The sequence below is a fragment of the Malurus melanocephalus genome, unplaced genomic scaffold (assembly GCF_030028575.1).
Source record: "Malurus melanocephalus ecotype Western Australia unplaced genomic scaffold, MMel_1.1 scaffold_2, whole genome shotgun sequence".
NCBI lineage: Eukaryota > Metazoa > Chordata > Aves > Passeriformes > Maluridae > Malurus > Malurus melanocephalus.
In genome coordinates, this window is record NW_026623234.1 from 8,104,677 (window position 1) to 8,127,236 (window position 22,560).

Genomic DNA, 22,560 nt, shown 5'->3' on the forward strand with positions numbered 1-22,560 from the left:
TGTCCTTGAATCTAGARCACATCACGGGAAGAAGCAGAAGTCTCCTATCCCCACCACCTCACAACTACTACACAACAGCCACGGGAAAGAGCAAGTGTACAGATGGAAAGACTGTAGAGCCTCCAGTCCCTGTGGACACTCCATCCCTGTGCCAAGCTGCGGAAGAAGGTATGGTCATGTCCAAAGCAGTAACTCTTCCACAGCTTCCCACAGGGACACCAGGGATCCCAGACACATGGAGGCAGACAGACAGTCTTGCCTTGGTCTGCCTGAAGGATCCCAGGCAGCAATTTTCTGCTGGAGCAATGCTCCACTGCATCCTCTTCTTGTCTCTTGGTCTGTAATTACCTGCTCTGCTCATGTGCACCATTGCTACATATATATCTGTGCTAAACAGCTCACCAAATGGTGCATCAGGAAACTCAGCTGAGATCTCTGGCAACCTAGCAAAAACAGCCACGCTGACAGAAAAGGAAGACCCAATGTAAGAAAAAGAGAGGAAGAAGCCCTGGCCTCTRCCATGCATGGACGTTAAACACAGAAAGACTTACTTCCTTTCCTTTTTCTCCTGCATACAGACAAGAGGGAATCTGTGAGGGAGGGGGACTCAACAGAGCCARCAAAAAGCAGGAAAACAGAAGGAAGAAATACAAGTAAAGGAAATATGTCCAAACTTACGATCTGAGCTGAAGTCATCTACCAAAATGATCTCCTGGATGAGACCGGGAGGGGTGCGGTTCAGAACACTGCAAGCACCAGGAGAGAAAAAGACATTCTGTGAGCKGCCATAATAAGGACCATGTTAGGACTGACAGAAATCTGCTGTGCTACACATTACAGCAGGAACACCAAACTCCAGGAAAGTGGAAGTGGTGACCTTGCCCTTGCAACAGAATATCCCACAGAGCTATGGCCTCTCAGCCAGACCTTACAAGGATCCCCAGCCAGGATCCAACTGTGGGACCTGCCTGGGGACAGCTAGCACAGGGTGCTGCAGGATGCTCTCTACCTCTAAACAGAGATGAAATGGAGAGCACCCCCTGCCCCAAGGCCTTCCYATCAGCCAGACTCTGGGCAGAACTCATCATTACTGGAGTGTGGAAAGAGCTGCCACTTTCCCCAGCAAGGAGCTCTATCTCAATGCAACAGGTGAGACCTACTCGAGCTTTATCACCAATTCCCTTCTTCAGAAAGGAAATACTGCCAGTATTCTGGATTTGGATTTTTCCCCCCTCTTTTGCCTGTTATCTGTCTGTCTTTCAAACCAGCACCACACTTGCTGTAAACACCTCCTTTCCTCAGGCTGGGTGCACTGTACCATGTAATACCCTTGGGTCTGCAGTGAGTTTGCATCTGCAGGATACCACAAGGAGAGCAGATAAAACCTTCTGCCCTCCTCAGCACTATGGTACCCTGGAGTCTGAGCAGTTTGATTCTGACCTCTTTATCAGTCTCATTAATTTTAAATGCTTGAATTCATTTTCCATGAGCTTCTTTAAGTCTTTCCCTTGGCTTTACTACCATCACACAGTATAKTCCCCTTTCAAACCTCCTCTGATGCCTCTATGCACAGGCAGGTCCTCATTAAATTCAACAAGGTTGCTCAGTGATGCTTAGGCAGTCCAATGAAGAGGGCAGTTATGCAAATTTTAATACTAAAACCAGAGGTAAACACGGTCCTCCTAGTTCTAGAAACCTGTCCTATTTCAGTGGCACCTACTCTTTTAAGCAATATTGGAGAAAAAATTCTGGCCTTTTTTCTCTTTTGCATTTTGTTGTTGTTGTTTTATATAGGAAATATAAAACAACAGAAATAACAGACAACAAGAATAATCCTATACTGCCAGGAATGAAGCTGTAGAGAAATCAATTACTCTCTAGTTAAGTAAGATCACTGGTGGCTTTGCATACAGAGCCAATGTTTCCTCAGTTTGGAAGAGTTTTCTGCTTTCTCACGTAGCAAAATTCTGACTGTTCTGTTGCTCAGTATCACATCCCACTCTATTTCAGATTCACAGTGCTTTATCTGCCTCTGATAGTATTTGTATTTTGAGCCTGCCTGTCCCTAGATGACTGAGCTTGCGTTTTCCAAAGCTGAATCTCATTTGCTCCTCTTGGCTCATACCTCTCTGGATCCTGTAGTATGGTGAGGTGGGAGGTGGGGGGATGTTCCCCTGCCATTCTAAGTGCAGCTTCTCCCAGCACTGTCATCATCTGCATATTTTACAGACAAGGTTGCCCTGCACTGAAATTCTTGTCTGTGCAAACACAGTGCAGAACAACCCAGACAGGCCACAGTATAATRGCATTCTACAGCTTCTCCCACTAGCCTGATTATTAGCAATGCTCACATTTTCTCCATAAGTTTCAGCTCTTTCAACTCAACATAACTGGGGAAAAATATAATTTTGTTTCCTTCACCTGTCCACTGATTCACCAGTAGAGAGAACACACCCCTGGAGGAGTTCACAGTTCATTGTACAGTGCCCTGTTCTTCTCTCAGCTCTGCAATAACTTGCTATGAATCCTTGGGAAAGGTACTTAATCTTCTTTGCACTCTGTCTTGCCTGTCTTTTTAACAAGGAGCACAGTAATCCTAATATCTCCTTTCACYGAAGTGCAGAGTCTGCCATGACAATCATCACTTTTAGGCAAAAAAATGCTTTGTTAGAATTCCAAAATCCAAATGACAACCGCCTTTTACAACAGAAACACGGACTGTTTCTCCCTCACCTCATGGATTCCCTGCCTACTTTGCCTTTGCTCATAGCCTCCTTCTTTCTATATCAGAGTCCTTACTCTCCTTGCATGACATGACATCAGCACTGCTGAGTTTCTCTCCTCTATTCATCCCCCCCTCAGTTCATAGATAATGTTATTCATTCTGGATGTTAGCAGATGAGCATCTTTTTCCATTTGCTCTAAAATAATATCCTTTCTTGCCATTATTTAAATTGTTATTGTAATGAGATGCTACACCAAATGCTCTAGCATTACAACASCATCCTCTTAATCAGAATTTTTACAGGCTCTCTGCATAGGCACTGAAACACTGACAGCTGCTCAAATCCATTGACTTAGAGCCTGACAATCCACCTTTACATTGGCACCAAAACCAAACAGTCCCTGAAATAGTGACTGAAATCAGAAAAAGAAAGAGAGGGACCAAACAACAAAGCAGGTGACTCYTTATTTAGCGAGAATGGTCAGGGCAGCAGAAGAGATGGTATCACTTAATGACTAATCATGCATAGACATCAATCACACAAAATGCCTTTTGAGTGACAGTTGTTTCTGAAGGAGAGTAGGATGCCAAGCAAATGACTGATTTGAGAGTGACAGCTATGTCCTAGCAAGGAAAAGAGATCAAAGCAGGCAGGCAGCTCTTGACTGACACACATCTCCTGCAGGACTGAGGATGCCAGCAACAAGCCATTTGAAGTGGCATGTTCACGGGTTTTGTCTGATAGCCCATTTCCCATTTTTTGTTCCCTATTCCCCTTTTTAGTCTCTTGCTGGATATTTTTAAGCAGTTGTCTCCCTCTACACTGAACACATATGGCTGGAGCCCACACTACAAGGCAGGTATGCAGCCCATGGAGACCAGGAGGGACAAGCAACAGGATGYTTGAGGGAGTAAGTTATTCCTCCTCACAGTCACTCCTCTATCTACTCCTCTCCCTCATACACCAGCATTTCTCCCACCCTCATGGAGCAACAAKAGCACATAGTTCCTGTTGCTTYCACCCAGCAGCAGAGATGCCAGGGACAKTGGGGAGAATCTGGCAACTGCTGAGCTGCCAGTGGCATTTAGGTCCCTGTGTTCACACTTGCATATGGAGTTAGCAAGAAGGAGATGCAGATCAGGATCTGGCCCCTACAGCTGCCCATGTTTAGATCATCCTGAAATAAGCCTGTAATGCACGAGTATCATCCCTGGGTCACTTCCCAAGGTCTTTTGGTACCAGCATTGCCACTTTGTTGAGTCACCTCGCAGTAGGGCAGTATCTGGTTCAGGGGAGAGCATYTGGGCTCCCTCTAGGTTTTAGATCCATTCAATCCCAGTATCTTTTTCATGTACTTCATTCTAGAATTTCCTAAAGTCTTATGGCTGGYTTTTGAGTGCCCAAATTCAGACACACAAAAGCTGCACTTGGAAAGATCTCAAGTATGAAAACTTCAACTGGTAATACATATTCTACTCACCTCAAAAGATTAGGGTTCTARAAATGTTTTCAGACATAGAAAATTTTGCTTTTTAAGTGCTGCTCAYTTCCATCAGTTTTCCTCTTTCACACCCATTTATCTTATAGCATCCCCAGTGCATAATTATGATAACRGAAATTGGGAAAAGGCCCATAATAATGACAGACTCATATTTAACTTTCACTAGATGCATCTCAAATRGTTCATTCTAATTATCTAAATAATCATGCTCTACCTGGTTTAAAAAAGCTCTTACAGATACAGAAATAACCACAAGCTGCAAGCCTGACTAGTAAGCAGGCAATGCAATTTTATGCTTCCTGTTGCTTAATATCACTGTGAATCTCTGCAGACTCACAGCCAGGTCATAAACCCAACAGAACAGAACAGTCCTGTCCCTTTGACACTTGACTGATCCCGAAGTGCCARGGATGCACAGTAATTACATAGTATTGGTGCACTGACGGTGTATGTGACTGGAGCAACAATTACACTCACAGCAGTAATTCAGCCTGGCACATTCAGATGAGTTTTGCTGAAAGATGGGACCCTCAGGTTACAGCAGAGGCCCTGAAGAGCTCTGTGAAGTCTTCAAATSCCTCTGTAACATCAGTGTCAACATGTAAGTCAGACTTATGCMTATGCCTGCTGCAGCAGTGCAGCCATAACCTGAGCCTTTACCTCTGAGTGTGGCTGTSAAACCCTCAGGGCTCAAAGACAAGGCTGCCAGCCAGTGCTTGGTTCCGTGGCACTGCAAATACTGTAGAACCCAAAAAGAACTCAGCCTTTGGAATCTCTCATGAGATGCCGATAAATTACTGACACTTCTGATGTGATTTAAGGAAGGAGTAAATCCATCATATGCATTGGCTGGAAATCATCTGGCAATGAAGGCTAGYTGTAGCCAGAGGTCTGGGAGGAAATTTCATCAACTACACCATTCACAASAGAGCACAGTCAGTTCCTCACAACAACACTCCTCCAGATTGCAGGGACCAATCTGAACAGATGGGTCATCTGTTTTTCAAGGTCTTTGTTGGGGTCTCTGGTTGCAGGAGACCACAGCTGAGAGACTGTTAATATCCCATCTTAAGTGCTGTGTCYAGCTCAGCTTTCCAGGACAAGAAAAAGTGGGACATGATGAAACAGGTCCGGTGAAGGACCACTAAGATAATCAAGGGACTGGAGCATCAGATGTACGAGGTGAGGTTGAAAGAGCTGGGATTGTTTAGCTTTGAGAAAAAAATRCTCAGACAGTTTGCTCAGTCTTCATCCTTGGAGACACTAAAAACCCACCAGGCACAGCCCTGAGCAGCCTGCTCCAGYTGACCTTGCTTTGAGAAAGCCTGGCCTGCTCGAACACCAACAACACCCATCTGCCCATTAGCACACATCACTTCCACAGGATCTGGATATCAATTTCTTTCTCTGTGTAATACTCTGCTCTGATTATCACCTTCTCTTCATTTGAAGTATCATGGCATCTGGCTATTTGATTGGCTGCCTTGAAATTTTCTTAAGAATCCTACTACCATGGCTTCTCAGCACCYAACTAATTACTATCTAACCTAGAACCAAAACAGCAGAAATCTCCTCCAGCTGCCCTAGCAGCACCACAATTCCAAACAAGTCTGCTTGTTTTCTGGACAGTGACTCTGTAGAACTAATTGTATGGTTCAAATGAAATGACAGAAATAAAAAGACACAATTTGTTAATGCAATATATACAGGTTTCTGGAAAGCAACACCAAACTGGGCAGGCAGAAACCCAGACTTCCAGACATGAGGAAAACTTGAAAAAGCCTGCTCTTTATCCACATAGAACATTTCTCTAAGTCCACAGGACCTGTCAAGGGAAGAAGTGGCAATGATGAATAATGCATCCCTGTTCGTGATACCATCAGCTCAACCTTCTACACAGACAATTCACTCRTCCTTCAGCCTCAAACAGGCTGTTCCTGGGCCTGCTCACAGACTTCAGAGTCTGAGGAATTACTTAATAAGTCAGAGAAGGCAGAGGGCATTTTTTTTCTGTGGAAACTAAAAGGGAAAGAGGCTCCCTGAGTTCTGTGGTGATGATGGAAGAGGGCAGCAAAGGAGCAGCTGGACCACTGCTCTGTGATACAGATGACTGCAAGCTTCCATCTACTTGGGAGATGACAGGCCCTACACCACCTAATTAGCTGTGGCCACTGCTGATACTCAGAYATGAGGAGACATTGGTACAAGACAGCAAGTGCCTGTGTGCAAAGCCCAGGGAGCACCTGCTGGGCCATCAGCTTCGGCACCTGTTTACCAGCAAGGGGCTCTGAGCAAGGGCTCCATCTCCACAAGGCTTATTCACCACTTTGTGCCTGGCACGCTCACAAGCCCCACTCCTGCCCACACTGAGCCAGCCTCAGCCCCTGCAGCACAGGCYCTAGCAGGGAGCTGGCTGCTTATTTCTGTTCAGGGAACACAGTGCCTCCCAAGCTTCCACCCCTCAGCTGCACCCAGCAACACACAGGACTCTCTTTGGTCCCTCTCACTCCTCCAGACCAAGCTGACAGTGCCCTCACCTGCAGATGCAGGCCCTGCATCCCTTCCTTGTGCTCATGATCGCTCCAACCGGAGCCATGCCGTGCCTGAGTGCGGGTGTGTTCCACCCACAATGCCAACCCAAGCCCCTGCCCGTCCTGTGGGCAGCTCCAGAGTATGACACTGTCACTTGGGGAGCTGCAGCCACCCTGCTTCTCTCACAGCTGGGAAATGYCTGATTTTCCATCAGAGCCCTCCCAGACTCCAGCAGCCCGGCTGAACTCACCTCTTGACCGTGCGGAGCAGGGTGGATCGCGCCTCGTTGTGGAAGGTGATGATGAYGCTGGTGGCTGGCAAGTCAGTGTCGTAGCGTACAGAAGTGCACCTGCAGCACAGGAGAGCACAAGTGTAAGGGAAACACACCCAGCAGTAGCCACTGCAGCAGTGTGGACCTGGAATTTCAAAAAAGAGAGTAATACACTAAAATCAGATCCAGCACAGTTGGGCTGCGGCACGGGAGGCTTCAGCAGCTCCTGCATCAAGGTGGGCAGAGCTTAAAAAGAACTGTGCCCATTGAAAGGCAAAGTTTGGAGGATGTGATATCTAAGCTCACAAAGCTKCATGCTAAGGAGGTCATGCGGGTTTCACAGTGAATTGAGTTTCAATATCATGGACTCTAGTCCCTGGATTTACCTGTGATTCACATAAAATCTTGTATCACACACAGGACATGCACATRGTAAGGATGCATGGTGCTGGAACACCAAGGAATTGCTGTATAAAACACTTCAAATTCCTCGGACACTAAACTTTACAGAAAGGAGAAGCACACCCAGTGCTGTGATCTGTGCTGGGGAGCTGCTGAGGCGCAACAATGAAAGCCCCACTGGCAACGAAGAGCAATTCCTTCTATCTTCCCATCTGACTGCGTAATGTTAGGTACCTATATACATTCTGACACTCTTCCCCCCGTGGAGAACAAAGTTTCTGTGAGGGAAGCAACTCACAGGTGTGGGTCCTGAATCCAATTCTGGCAGATACTTAGCAGATTTGGGCTGACCTGCTCCTCCAAAGTGTCTGCCTTAACTTTCAGACAGTGTCAAACTGCACTCAGTCTGCTCTAATTCCCTGTCTGATCAAGAATCCACACCCACTTTGAACAACTCAAGGCTTTGCAAAGACTGAACCTCCATCCTGAGAGGGAATACAATTTGCTTCTTTGACCCACTTCTTGCACCTCCACATTACTACTCTTTTATGACTATTGCTAAACTGTCACTGCTTTTATTATCATTTTCAATCCTACTAGTTTATTACCTTTTCATTGCAATGTTTTATTAAGGGGACAGCAGCTTCACACAGCAATTTGCATATAAACAAACCTTGATAAAGACTAAAGTGGAAAACATGAGACCAGACATGAGACAGACCATATTTAATATTGTTTCAAAATAACTCCATGATGTAATGCATACAAAATGTATTAAGGAATCAGGAAGTAGAAGAGCAGAAGAGGCTCTTCTGTATGTGTTCTTTAGGGAAGCCTTCCCAATATTTCAGCACTACTACRGCATCACACAGAGCAAGGACAAGGTTCATGCTTGAAAGGTGTTCCTTTCAGTGCTATGGATTAAAGAAACAGCTACATGCTAAGTCAGAAGGAGCTTGCAGGATGTGGAGACAAGTCCACATTCTGTTTGGGTGCCTGAAGAAAAATTGGTAAGTTAGTGACCTACAGACTCCTACCATTCCTTAAACAAAGAGTCAGGTCCACAATCTAACTTGTATCAGCTGAAATAACTCATCATCCTGAGTTGCCATCCCAGCAACTACTCCAATATTGTTATAAGATACTCAAACACAGATCACTCATTCCCAAATTCCTACCCCTTAAAGGGGAGAAACATGAAAAGAGGTTTATTTGTTCTGATTGTATACTATTCTCCATTGCTCAAGGGAATCCTTGCAAAGCTGGGTCTGAAATGGCCGTACATTTGGAGGGAATCCCATATATGTTGCTCTTCTCACTGACATGCACAGATGAGGCTCTGTACAAAAGGGACATTCTTCATGCCTTCACAGATCAAAATAAACAATAATTCACCTTTGAAGGGAGTTGGGTATGGGCCACAACATGACAGCAGATTAACAGAAAACAGCAATTCTGCATGGCAGGGGGACTTGTCAGTAACACAGGACATGGCACCACTGCGTCCGGGCCACTAGGACGCCAATCCCAAATACTGTGCTGGAGAACAGGAGCACAACACCTGGATCCCACCAGAACCAAGGTCTGATTGTTTGCCTTCACAAAGCACTCTGATGGCTGTCAGTGCTGGCAGGCTCACAAACCTCCTGGCATCCCTTTCACAGTTTCAATCAAGTTAGATGCCTGGTTTCCCGCTCCCAGCAGATGTGAAATGTTCTTTGCAACCACAGGTAGGTTCTAGATAGAGTCTAGGACAGAAATAGAGTAYTGTACACTATCCTATTACAATCAAACCTACAGTTTTCAAGACAAACTACAAAATAGTTACCTGAGCACTATTAGCAATTTGAGGATGAGTTTTTTTCCAGCAGAATATATTCATCACCAGAGAAAAAAAAAAAGGACAGAACAATAAGCACTTTGCAAGCTGTGAAATGCTGTATTTGCAWGTTAGTTTCATCCCTTCCCCAGCAGCCCTCATCCAAGCAGTGATGTTCRGGCTGGAAAGAAGCACCAAAGCAGCTTCAGACAGCCAGGGCACAGCAGGTGAGAAACACCACAGCAAAGCAAGGCTGCAACAAAGGTGTACTTTGCAGCCAGGATAGAGGGATGCTGAGGGCAGTGAGTGAGGGGGGCAGCTGGGTAAAAAAACAACTATCTGATTGATATTGCAATTTGAGCTGCAGTGGAGGGACAGTGCTAAAACAAGATGATGCTCAGACCTGGAAAAAAGATACTAGGAAAGTCAGAAAGTCATAAGCTGGGGCTGAATTAGTCAAAGTTCTGTGCACATTTGAGACCTTTACAGCTGAACCATGAAATTCAGGGAAGTATTGGACCACAGCTGGCAAAGAAAGACCCAAAACATCCTTTGCCGACACTGCAGACSCACACAGGAGGGCAGTGGACTCCCCACACCAAGCAGCAGCCGTGGCTGCAGGGTACCTGTAGTGCCTGGTGTCCCGAATGGGGCGGTCGCTGCTCAGTTTGTCACTCTCCAGCTGGTTAAAAGCGTGCTGGCGGTAGGGGTCTTCTCCAGCCTTCAGCACCTTGGAGGACAAGTAAGCTTTTTCATCAAAACCCCGCCGGCTGCTCCTCTCTCCTTGGGGAGCCCTCGTCATCTAGAGCAGAGACAAGAGCAGAGCGTCAGGGAGAGCGGCCGGCCCATGTTTAGACAGAGGGAGTAAGTTCAGACATTGCCACACATCTGGAAGTCACTCAGGTATGGGGGAAGGCAGGGCAGGCAAGAGCTTGGAAAGGAAAGCAGGAAATCCTCACAGATAGGGTGTTTAAACTGCCATCTCCAAGGAAAATTGCAGGCTTCACTATCCTTACTGACTGAGCTTGGGATGAAAGCTGCTGYTCCTGATCRCACARGCAGAGCCAAATTCCCTTTAGCACYTGTTACCAGAACGTGTGAGACTGCAGGCATTTGGAAATCCTTCCATGCAATCAATGTCTGAGAGCAGTCTCCAGCCAAGGTGGCTGAAACATGGTATTTTGAGGAAAAGCAGTTTCAGCCTTTCAACAATCACTGTTCCATACAAACACAGGCAGCTGATTTAACAGGTTTCCTGCTGTGCCTTGCTCAGATTTCCCATCTCACAGATGTCCCTGATACAACTGAAAGCTGCAGATGAGWGTCCCCAGTATCCCACAAGAGTTAAAAGACCTGGGTCATCCTTCTACTCTCCTAATTTTCCTCTAGCTTTCCTAGGCCTCAGTACAATACCAGCAGCTGAAATCCATTCAATAGGGTCATCAGGACAGAGGACAGGCACAGCTCTGGCCCATGCTGAACTCTTAGGTACACAATTCTGGTTGGAAACAACCTACAAAATCTAAAATAGATTATAAAGCAATCAAGGTTATTCACACAATAACAATTTAACAAATTGTGGTAGCTGTTTGATAGACCAAATCATGAAGAAGATAAAGCACCCCCAACCTTGCAAGGAAATGCTGGAGCTCCCTAAAACTGCTGCAAGAGGCAGATACTGGCACATACACATCTCGTTCAAAGCACTGGACAATACCCAGATTTTGAGATCCTTTTAAGAAAAATAGCTTGGAAACCCTCAAATACTAGGTTTGACCAGGTTTCTTTCTCCCTCTCCTAAAGGGCTCCTTTTAGGAGTCATAGAGGGCAGGAGATGAGACAATGCTCCCCAGTATCACACAGCATGTTGGTTGAGCCATCTTAATGGCTTGGGAAAGACTTCCAACAGACCCACCACCCCAACAAATTCCTTAAGCAGAAAAGTGCTCAGAAGAATGTTCATCTCCACACCTTTCTCTGACAAGGGCTACCCTGCAGTGCAGACAGCCCTAGGAGAACCAGACAGTCAGACAAGATGATGGCAAATGAAATTCAGCATAAAGTAATGCAAGACAATGAACATTAGAAAAAAGAAATTGAACTCTGCATGTACATTGATGGATTTCAAATGAACCGTGACCACTCAGGCTACAGATCTGAGCATCCCTGTGGACAGTTCAAATGAAACACTCTACTCGGTCTGCTGAGATGGGAAATGTAGCAAATTGAGTGCACTGCAAATGGGACAGAGAAAACTGAAACCATCATCAGCAGTTATATTAAATCAGTGACAGCTCAGCAGCTGTGGCCCGAGCACAAGCTTTGTCAAGCCTATATCTGGAAGGAAGCTACTGGAGGATGAAGAGAAATTAGAGGTTAGGACTATTCCATTTGGAGAGAAGATTAATTAAGTCAGAAAAAAAAATTAAAGCGGCCCATAAAATTATGCCAAATACAGCCAAGGTCAGCCTTTCTCACCACACAAGAATGARGGAAATGTCTTTTCACGGGAGAAAAAAAGTGCTGCTATTTTCAACACAAAGAAATTYCTTCCGCCACTGCACAACCAAGCTGATGCTTATGGAYTTGYCCWAAGGTAGGACACACACAGGCACACWCCAGYAGGTGAGTCTGCCTCTGCTCCACTCCTCCAGGCAGAGTGCTGCTCTGCTACCCCTTCTCCARGGATGCTGCTGCCATCCTCTCTGCCCCTTGCAGCCACCATTGCCACAACCACATCACCTGGGCATGGCACTGGGTTTATCGGAACATCTCGACTACTTTTACAGCTGATTTCACAGCCTGCTGCCTAGAACCTTCCTTAAAATTTTATTCTCAGTGTGATGAGAAAATAATTACTTCCATACCTCTAAAAAGTGAAATGTTTTCTTTCCTTAAATTATACAAGGAGTTCTGTAAAACTTAGCTTCCATTTCTCTTTTTCCTTCTGCCCTAGAAAACAATGCTGAYTGGCATCAAAAGCCACATACCTTTAAATATTTTGCTGTCACTCGCTCATTTGCCCTTTGCTATTTATCTCTTGCCTCCCCAAGTCCTGCAAAGGCAACAACCAGAGGTTGAGCATCAGGGCAGGGGAACCGGGGYAGCCCCAGCCCTGGGAATTGGGCATCCCTGGGGACAGGATGGGATGGGGCCCACCTTGGCTGGGCAGAGCAGAGCTATGGGGAGCTGGAGACCAGCCCTGCTGCAGCACCACTGGGACAGGGCTGAGACCCTGTGACACCCCGGATCCTGGCCACGGACAGGGAGCGGAGAGTGTGCGGAGTGGGCAGGGACAGGAAGSCTCTTTATTGCCCTCAAGGCCATGACATGTCTGAACTGAACTATCAGGGGTAATTCCTATGGATACTATGGTTCTCACATTACTTATACATCAAAAAGTGATGAAAGAGCACTGGGAATTGATTATCAGTTARGTCCCACTTGCAGTTTTATCTCAGACAGTATCTCTTTGTGCTCTCTTCAACAAGGGAAAAGAGAGGATTCAGAGGATGATAGCTTGGAGGGCCTGGCTTCAGCTTCCAGAAAGGCAGCTAATCAATACATAATCAACAAGTAACCAAGCATCCACCTMTGAACACCAAGATGATAACACGGTAATAAACAGGAGCTACCTGAGATTTGTCAAGACTGAATCATGACAGACCAATCTAATTTTCTTCTGTGATGGAGTAATCAGGCTCAAGGGTATGAGAAGCAGGAGAAAGATACATCAYGACTTTGATAATATTTTTGGTAGGGGCTGTTAAGATGTCGTTAGCAAGCTGGAGAAATAATAGTCTGGGTGAAACTACTGCAGAACGGGTGAAACTGGTTGGAAAGCTACTGCTGGAGCAGAATTTTTAGCTATTCATTGTCAGAGCAGAGGGGYTAAGGTAAGAGCAGAGCTTAGGAGTTTGCTCTGGATCCAGCATTATTCAGCATTTTCATAAATACCCTGGATATTGAGACACGCTGTTTGTCAAATCCATAGGAAATCCAGAAGAAATGTCAGACACATTGGGTAACAGAATTAGAATTCAAAATTATCTCAACACACAGAAAAAAAATGATACCTGAAAACAGTAAATGTAATTCAATAAGGGCACTACAGTTCACTGGGTCTATACTGATGCAAAACATGGCAAGACAACACGGTAGCAACTCCTCAGAAAAGCCCTAGACATTACAGCTCATTACAAACCACCCAACAGCAAAGTCAGATTWAAAAAGCAGAGCAAACACAGAATGGAGCCTAGACAGCTATGAACTAGCCTGACAAAGTGAACGTAAAGTTTATCTTTAAGGACTGACTTGCTTTATCAGATTATTTTCCTAGAACATAGATGTTGGGCTACAGGACTTYTATCGCTGTGAAGTCAAATGATTCTTGACAGGAACAGTACAGGTTCTCTGTGAAACCCTGTRAGAAGGGCAGACTACCCAACTCTTTCCTGTCTCTTCACATTAACACCTCTCACTTCAGAAAGAAGTCAATATAAGCAGATATTATCTTTGGTRTATTAAAGGCACAGTGTGTACAGCTGAGTGCAGTCAAGACTTTGGCCACACCAACAGGAGAGTTCATAGCCCTCAGTCCTTCATGTAGTTACACACCTGCATCCCCATGCTTGGGGCTGGAACTACAAGTGTGAGTTAGGGAAGCTGAAGAGCTCAGTTCCTTATGACTGATGATCTCTGATAGAGCAAAAAAAAAATGTGCTACATGAAAGCAGAAATGAAGATGAACAGGCACTGGAAATGTCATTGTCTAGACTAGGGATTAGCAAACAGTTTGTACAAATTAAGACTGTCCCAAACATTGCTGAGATCTCAAAAAAACTTCACATATCTGAATTTCAGGAAATACTGTAAACCTTCTAATGTTATTTCACCATTTCTAATTTTCACATATGCTTTTCCCTTTCAGTGACATAGTGGACTCRGATGCTCTTCTGCTGTTGAAAATATGTTCTTATTTATGTTTTGACATGGTTCAAGAGACCAGAAACTATTTAAAGAGCAAAATTAACTTTRTAAGAGAGGGATTAAGGGAGAGGAATTAATGCCATGTATGTCTGCGAAAACTTGAGAGCCTCATTTCTCAACTAACGCAGGGATATTCCCCTAGGCCTGACTGTGAAATAGCAAGACTATAATACAGACAGTGCCACTCATCTCTGCACATTGTCACAGTCTGCCATCAGACACAAGCACACCAGCTGCCACAAYGTGCTAACAGCCACTAAAACCAGAGCTGGGGAATTCAGGGTCCCAAGACGCATTTTTTTAACAGCAGGCTTGGCCAAATTCAAAAAGAATAACCATACTCCAGGGGTCATGAGGAATCATTACTTAATTAAGAGTAAGGTATGTAAAACTCCCAAAGCTAAGTGCAACTACTCATTTTACAATTACTATGAAATTAGTCCCACACCAGTTTTATGCGACAGGACATATACTTTGCAGCTCTTGCACTTTCAAAAAGTGTTTATTGCCAGTACAACAAATGGAGCAGGGGGTACCATGCTTTTCCTTTGTTTTAAGTAAGTTCATTTTCACAATTGTCTCAGCTCTGTCAAATCCCAGAAGTGAAAAGCATCAATTCCAAGGCATTCCCAATAATTGTCTTTTTGTGGAAGACCTGACTGACCAGGAAGGTGTAATTGCCCAATATTAACACAGAGCTAGCCAGGGAGTTAACAACCTCACCAAACACTCTTCCCTCTTGAGACCCCCCGTCAATCCACCCCACTGCTGCAGCCTCACACGCTGTCACTGCCATGATCCCAAACCCCAACAGCACCTCCCTCCCACCAGCTCTGCATGTCCAACTCCCCTTACTAGGTTTCTCTCCTCTGAACTGGTTTAATGCCAATTTCAACCCATCAGACAGAGATACAAGTAGGCTGTGCAAACCCTCACGCCTCAGAACAAAGGTCAGAGCCAAGTCACCTCTGCAAAGCCCACTGGTGCTGCTGGTGCCTGCAYGGGGTGACATTTTGGTGTGGGCTCACTCCACATGCTCCTTACACTGTCTCAGCGACCTGAAGGCAAGTCCCAGAGAGGACAAGACAGCACAGCACTGGCACCAGCAGCGAGATGCTGGRGAACAAAGTAGTGCTTGGGGATGCTACAGAGACTGCTCAGCTCTGTGACCCATACAGTGGCACATGGATGGGCTATGAATGGCACAGACCACAGACAGCAACTCCCAAAAACCCTGAGGGAACAAGCTACTCTTTGCGGGCTGAACCTACAAGATCACTAAATGAGCTAAATGCCTTGTTGCTAAAAGCATTTGTTTTAGAAGGTGTGTTGCATTTCCAGTTGGGGCTAGGAATCCCAGGGCGCAAATGGCTTTTGTTATGTCTTGTGAAATAGTCTGTACACTTCTCAAAAAACTGCTGTAGTCCTCAGAGACAAAAGCCTGTGCCTGACAGCACAGGGCCTATTTTATTCATGCTTTGTTAAACTGTGTAAAGCATTTTAAATGTGGTTTGGGAACCATGCATTTATGGAACTTCTACTATGAAATTTTAATAAAAGTTACCACAGTTAAATAGAACCATCGCTGATCTTCTAGAAGTGCAAGTGCTGACAGCAGAGCTCAGAGACCAATTTGAATGTTTCATTTGTAGCTTGCACAAACTGGAGGAACACAATGGAAAGAGCAAAGTAACTYGATCAGCTCCACAGCACCTAATCGGTCACAAAAGCATTCCTACCGCCATGAACACGGGGCAATCTTGAGGCCTTCTGCCAGTTCCAGACTGGAGAGCAGCAGCAAGCAGCCAGCAGGATCTATTCCCAAGGCCCTCTGAGAAGAGTCCATGGTCACAGGGCTTCCCCAGGCCCTGTGTGAGAGCTGTAGTTGCCACAGGAAGATGAAAGCGAGAAACAGAGSTTTCTGTCTGCTGGGGCTTGCTTTCCAGTCCTGATGCCTGCCCAAAGTGCCTCTCYACCTCCCTATTCTTTTCCACAGTCTCTGGGCGTTTATTGCCTTCTGTGCACACAAAGGCAATTCTCTGTCAGCTGTAGATTTGCATCTCTACTCTCTTCTGGTTTTGCCCTGAGAGGCGCTTTCTCTCTATGCCTGCCTCATGACTAGAAAGTTAGGCCATTCCACCAAATATTTTTTTATTTTTTTTCTTTTCTTCCCTCAGTTTTGCCAGACATTRCGCTGTTGACAAGGAAAGTGTCCTCAAGAATCTGGCCTGGGATTTATTATACTGAGAAGCTGGAATTTATTATACAACCTCTCATGTGACAGGTGCACAATACTGTTCATTYACCCTGCTCTGCTGCTGGCCAAGGCAGATATAGCACACACAGATACAACATATAGCAGGAGATGACATCTGTAAGGTATGTCCATCTTTGACCCAGCTATTCACTCTTGAATAGACTTTGAGCAGTTAACAAGGGTTCAACCCTGAACAATGCTCTGGCCTGGCTGCCCAGAGGCAGGAAGATGCTGCCCATAATTGAAGGTATCCTTCTGGTCTTTTGTGTCAGGGGTGTTGAATAAAGCAAAGCAGTGGAAGCCAAAAGGGCTTCAAAGACAGATGCCTGAGGACACTTTGTTCCAAACAGCTTGGAGGAAATGAGGCTGCTCAGAACCATAGATATACAGACCCCAGATGAGATAAGGCAGTTGCCAAGGCCCATTTCTTCCCTCAGTTTGAAGTCTAGTGCACACAGATGGCTACTATGAAAATGTACAATACCATTTTTTGCTTTAATATATTTATGATATTTACATGCACTGATTTTGTACAAACACCCATATGTTCAGACTTGCATACACCTGGCTTCTGTGTTTGTTCAGTCTTCATCTCGTACCTTGGAGTAAATTCATTTGCTTCCTRTTCAGCAAACTTTGCTGTGACATGAACACTACCACTTTTGCTCATAGAAACCTTTACGCTTTTCTATTTCACTCCAGGAGAAAAACAATGTGAAAAACCCCAATAAAAATAGATAACGGATGGTCTTCAAAATTGCAGAGTACCACCAACACAAGAGGGTAGTGTGAGGTCTGCAGGGCTGCTGGTCCCTGAAACAGCACTTGTTTTCCAAGCACATTTCCCCATATCCATAAATATCCATGACAACATCTGGTGTCAGGGAGAATACAGACAGGACAGGACACTCTTTGAATACCTAAGGGACCAGGCTGTTCATGCTGGCACCCGCACCAAAGCAGCAGCACTGTCACAAAGAGATCCCAGTGGGCAGCTGGGGACACAGTGCCTCTGGGAATGAAGATTTTGCACAGAGAAGATGGTCACATGGACATGAAACTGTGTGCATTCAGACATCTGTTCAGTATCACTTCAGCAAAAGCTATCCAGGTTACTTACTCTGTGTAGGAATACTGCTCTGCTAAAGGTCATACCTCCACAATTTGTAAAAGTGTGTTTTGAGGTCCTTCAGGGTAAAAAAAAAAGTGCTATGTGAAGACGCATTTTTTTCTTTCAGAAAAATATCCCYGTCTTCGCAGATATTTAAATATGCAAAGAATGCTTCTGGTTTCCCAGTGATTTTGAATTAAGAAAACARAGAAGAAAAAGGAACAACGTTTTACTTTCTTTGTTATTTATCTTCTAAGTGTTAGGTACTCAGTGGCCACTTGGGCGTTACCTGAACCCCGATTTACAGCACCGGTATCAAGACAGACTGACAYACAGCATTCTGTCTCAAGGTGACACCCCCACGGTCCCCTGGTATCAGCCAAAAAGCCAACAAGACAGTTCAAATGAGGGTGGTCTGTGTCTTCATAAATCATCAGTCACATAAGCTGATCACATCATCAGTGATCATCATCAGTCACATCTCTCTCCTCCCACTCCCCCACCTACACYCTCTGCACAGACACAACATGTGTTTGTGCCTGCCGTGCCCATGTATTAATCTATTCCCTTTGAACTCCAGCGACCTACATTCAGTCCCTTCCTCCCAGTGAATCACAGCTGTCTGGAGTGACAGATGCCGGCACAGATATTTTCACAGAAAAAGAGAAAGCAACTTTAGGCCTCATAAGCTGCTAACACTGGTAACCAGTTCACTGCTTACTAAGAGATGAGCAGAGGTCAGCCAGCACTGAGAAGCAGGAACCACTCACGCAGAGTATTAAAGTATTTAATTATATTAAGCTTGGGGCTCATTTTCTTTGCCTTCAAGATCACGCTGTGAGGGCTTTTTGCTAAGACTAGAGAAAGGAAGCTGAAGTACCTTTTTAATCATTCATCCTCAAGAGTTAGAGCTTTAAATGGAGATTAGAAGATTAAGAATAAAATAGAGTGGTTTTGYGACTAGCCAGCATTCACACTCCACAGAAATACTGTGCACATGCACATACACAGCTGAGCCAGGAAGACAAGGGGACACTTCAGGACATTTCACAGCTCCACCAGCGACAAACCCAGCCCCACAGCAGGAGGTGGGAATTTCTCCCCATTTTCCAAAAAGGAAAGGTATTTCCCTAAGGTGTTTTTGTCAGCAGGTCTTGCTCAAACAGTCATGATTTTAAATATTATCCAATTCTGCACCAACTCTCCCCTCTGTCCCCATGTTTGTCACCAGACTGATCCTGTCACACCTCTCACAGGCAGCTGCACCAGGCAGGTGAGAAGCACTGCACATCCTGCAGACCAAGCCGGGTGGAAGTCTGSTCTCAGGAGCCACACTCCTTCCTGCCTTTGTGCCAGCTCAGCCCAGTGCCATGCTGCTTCTGGAGTCTGCCCACAGCCCCAGAGCCTGCRTGGACCTTGTCTTCCCAGGAAACAACACCTGAGCAGGACCTGACCTTGATCAGTAAGGTTAATTTACCACAATGCTCCATACAGCTCCTCCTCACATTAGCTTTTGAACATCACAGAGACAGGCTTTTGGCAGGACATACTGGCTGGGAGTCAGACAGGCCCAATATGAAAATGCAAATTGTCTGTAAACCAACAACCAAAGTGACATTTAGCAGAGTGACTTAATATAGCTCCTCGTGTCACTGCTGAATCATGACCTGGTTTCTTAGAGAATTTCAAAAATGACCTTCAGCTCACAATGTAGATTTGCATTTTGGAGGTTTGGAGCCTTGAGATCTATTCCCAAAGACTGTACAGACAATCCTTCTGTAGTGACAACAGGGATGGTRCATATACATCTGTGATTTATTACCAAAATGAGTCCTTTTGTATAAGACCTTCTTCACTCAGACATCTTCTCTGCCTGGCATTCAGCCCTGCGGCATGCAACATTGCTCTCTAATAGAGGAAAAACTCACTGTCTATTTGTCCATGAAGATTCGGGACTATCAGGCCATTGCCATTTTATTTAGGAGCCAAATGATATTCCATTTTAATTGATTAAATTTTCGGTGACTGCATTGCTCCAATTCCAGGACCCAGCAATCAATGTGAACTGACAAAACCCTCAGAGCTGCACTCTGCTCCTGCTTGGGTCTCCATCTGCAGAGGCATTAAATTCACCTCCCCAACAGCAAATTTAATCAAGGATGCATGCAATGAAGAATCATGCAATGGGTCATACATGCCTGTCAAATATGAAAAACACCGGTGTTACGCTATGCGGGCTTCTGCCATTCTAGACTTCAATCACACCAATAACAGAGGCCTCCTCAACAGCCCCTTGGCTCTGCCACTTCATCACTGTCAGCCTGGAAAGAGCTGGGCACGTAAGGAAGAGCAGAACCACTGAAGCATTACAGAAATACAGTCAGGACAGGTATGGCCACAACCACTGCTCATGAAAATACAGTTCTGCCCATGCACAAAGTGCCACAGCCCCTCGCAGAGCCTCTTGTCTCATTCTGCAGGTGCAAACTGCAGCAAAACATAGTCAATTATAGTGAGGATCTTTAAAATCCATTACTCAATCAATCCCTGTCCAATACAAAGGCCATCATCTGATTATGCACACACAGTGCTCAAAGTTCTGTATTGTAAGATCTTGTAAAGATACAACTCCTGGATTACGTTGTTAGGAGAATTCACAGCTTTTCTATGGGTAGGATAAATTTTTGCTGTCATAGTTACAAAAAAGAAAAACGAAATGGTCTAGAAATTCAAAACCCATGAGGTAAAGGACACAGAGCTTGATTTTCATATCAAGTAATGTTTTGTGGCCAGCAATAACGCCAGTAGAGAAACCTTGGGCTATAGTTGTTTTGTTTGGCCTGCCTTAACCATAAATCTGATCAGGTAGATTTTGGAAGCTGCTGGTTTTGAGTTCATTTACAAAAAGGTATGTCTGACATTTTTCTCCACATATCCAACTAGTGAAATTTTGCCAAAATTTCATTTTTAGAAAGCTCCCAGAGTCATGCAACCACATCTCACTTCCCTGTCACCACAAAAACTGCACTTCTGACATACCCCCGCTGCTCCCTGCCACCCAGGGCTGGCTCAACCCAGTCACCAGCTCAGCAGTTTCCGCTCTGTGAGCAAATTTTCACTTTTCAAAGTTCATGCATGGGTCATAGCAAGAAATGTGGGTGTCTGTTTCTRATAGCTGGGGCTGTGATCCTGACCTTTGGCTTCCCAGAGGAATGTTGTGAGAGTGTAGCCAATACTGTCAAGAAGACAGTTTATCCTTCTCAAGATCCATCCRATGCTTTTTTCAAAATTCTCCTCTTCCAAAGTATGACAGCTGAGTATAACCAGGATTGAGTGACCTCCATACACAGGTATGACCTCCATACATAGGTTGTTGCCCTAACCCTGGGCAACACAACAGCGTCTCCACCTCCCATGGCCTAAGGAGCACCRGGCAGGTGCATTTTTCACCACACAGATTTCTTTCACCAACAAGAGAGCAYAGCTTCAAAAAGCCACTGGTCAAAGAACTTTGCCCAGGCCTTCAGCTGCCTTCTTAAACATGAAAGATAAACGTAGGCACATCCAGTCCTGTCACAAAACCCACAGGGTTGCTCATGAGGATGTGCACTGCTCGGGGAGTTCTGCTTTCTCCTCGCCACACAGAGCACGAAGCACACAGACTTTCTTTGTGTTTAGAAGAACACACTGCAAAAGTCTGAGTGACTGTAAATTACCAGCTAAATTCAGTGGTAAAATTGCCAGTGACAGCAATTGCCAGTGACAGTGAAAAGCAGGATTTCAGCCACAACAGAAATATAAACAATGAGAAACAAACATGCACAGTACTCACAGAGGACCCAATTTCCTGCTACCTTTCAGACTTTTGGAAAAATGAAACTGCTTTGCACACTAAAGTTCCCTTTCTTACAACTCTTTATTTACTCTGGAAAACGGCTCATGTTTAGAAACCATTTAAACTATGTTGTAAATGGCCCTCACTGCCCAGAAGATAAATTATGTATACATTTCTAGCTGGAAGTTGTGGTGGTGATGTAAAGGTTAAAAGCAAAACAGCTTGTTTGAGATATGGAGCCTGAAAAACAGCTCATTTTCTCCCAAAYAGAAACTAAGCCAGGGAAGTCCTTGCATTCCAAGTTCCTTTACACATGCTAGGATGCTGTCAGGATCATCCTCAGGGAAAGATGTAGGAAACAAGACTTCTTTTTTTAAGGAGGCAGCATTTTCACAGAATGACATAATGGATAAAGTGGTTCCATCCAGTCCAATTTTCCTGCCCAAGCAGAGTCATCCCAGAGCACATGGCACAGGAATTGCATCCAGCTGGTTCCTGAGTATCTCCAGTGAGGAAGACTCCACAGCCTCTCTGAGCAACCTGTTCCATGTGGATGGTCACCCACAGAGGACAGAAGTTCTTSCTCATGTTTAGGTGCATMATTTCCTGCCCACTGCCTCTTGTCCTATTGCCCAGCACCATCGAGCAGAGCCTGGCCCCATTCTCTTCCCTTYACCCTTCCTTCAAGAAACTCTCACACACTGAAAAGGTCCCCTCTCGGTCATCTCTTCTAGAGGYTGAGCAGGCTCAGCTCTCTCAGTGTTTCCTTGAAAGACAGATGATCCAGCTCCCTGATCATCTTGGTCATTTTGAGGTCTTTTCTCCTCTTCAAAGCCAGGCCTTCTCAGGACAGGTCTTTTCTTTTTCTAACATCAGCCTCCATAATTTTCTCCTCATCTACTGCCCAGTCCTGCCGTATTTTCCACTAGATGATTGTGGAGAAGAAAATGRCTATCTGAGCTACCAAGAAACCCCATGCTGTAGGGATGCTTTGGAAGGACCTGCTCCATCTCTGCCAGAAACTCATTGTGCTCTGCTACTGGTACCTTTCCTCTAGTAGGATTTTAACATTGCCCAAAACCATGCAAAAATGGAAAACAAGAATGGAAACAAAGCA

At 45.1% G+C, this 22,560-nt stretch overlaps 1 protein-coding gene across 3 annotated transcripts in view; it reads right to left on the bottom strand.

The window, feature by feature from the left end:
* Positions 1 to 22,560, bottom strand: part of GALNT16 (polypeptide N-acetylgalactosaminyltransferase 16) — a 69,690-nt gene that overhangs the window by 29,111 nt on the left and 18,019 nt on the right. For all 3 annotated transcript variants that reach the window (XM_057367142.1, XM_057367133.1, XM_057367151.1), the window contains exons 2-4: positions 9,878 to 10,053; positions 7,010 to 7,108; positions 679 to 746 (exon numbers count right to left, since the gene is read on the bottom strand). In XM_057367142.1, coding sequence (XP_057223125.1) covers positions 679 to 746; positions 7,010 to 7,108; positions 9,878 to 10,053 — 343 coding nt within the window. The remainder of the gene's footprint in view (positions 1 to 678; positions 747 to 7,009; positions 7,109 to 9,877; positions 10,054 to 22,560) is intronic.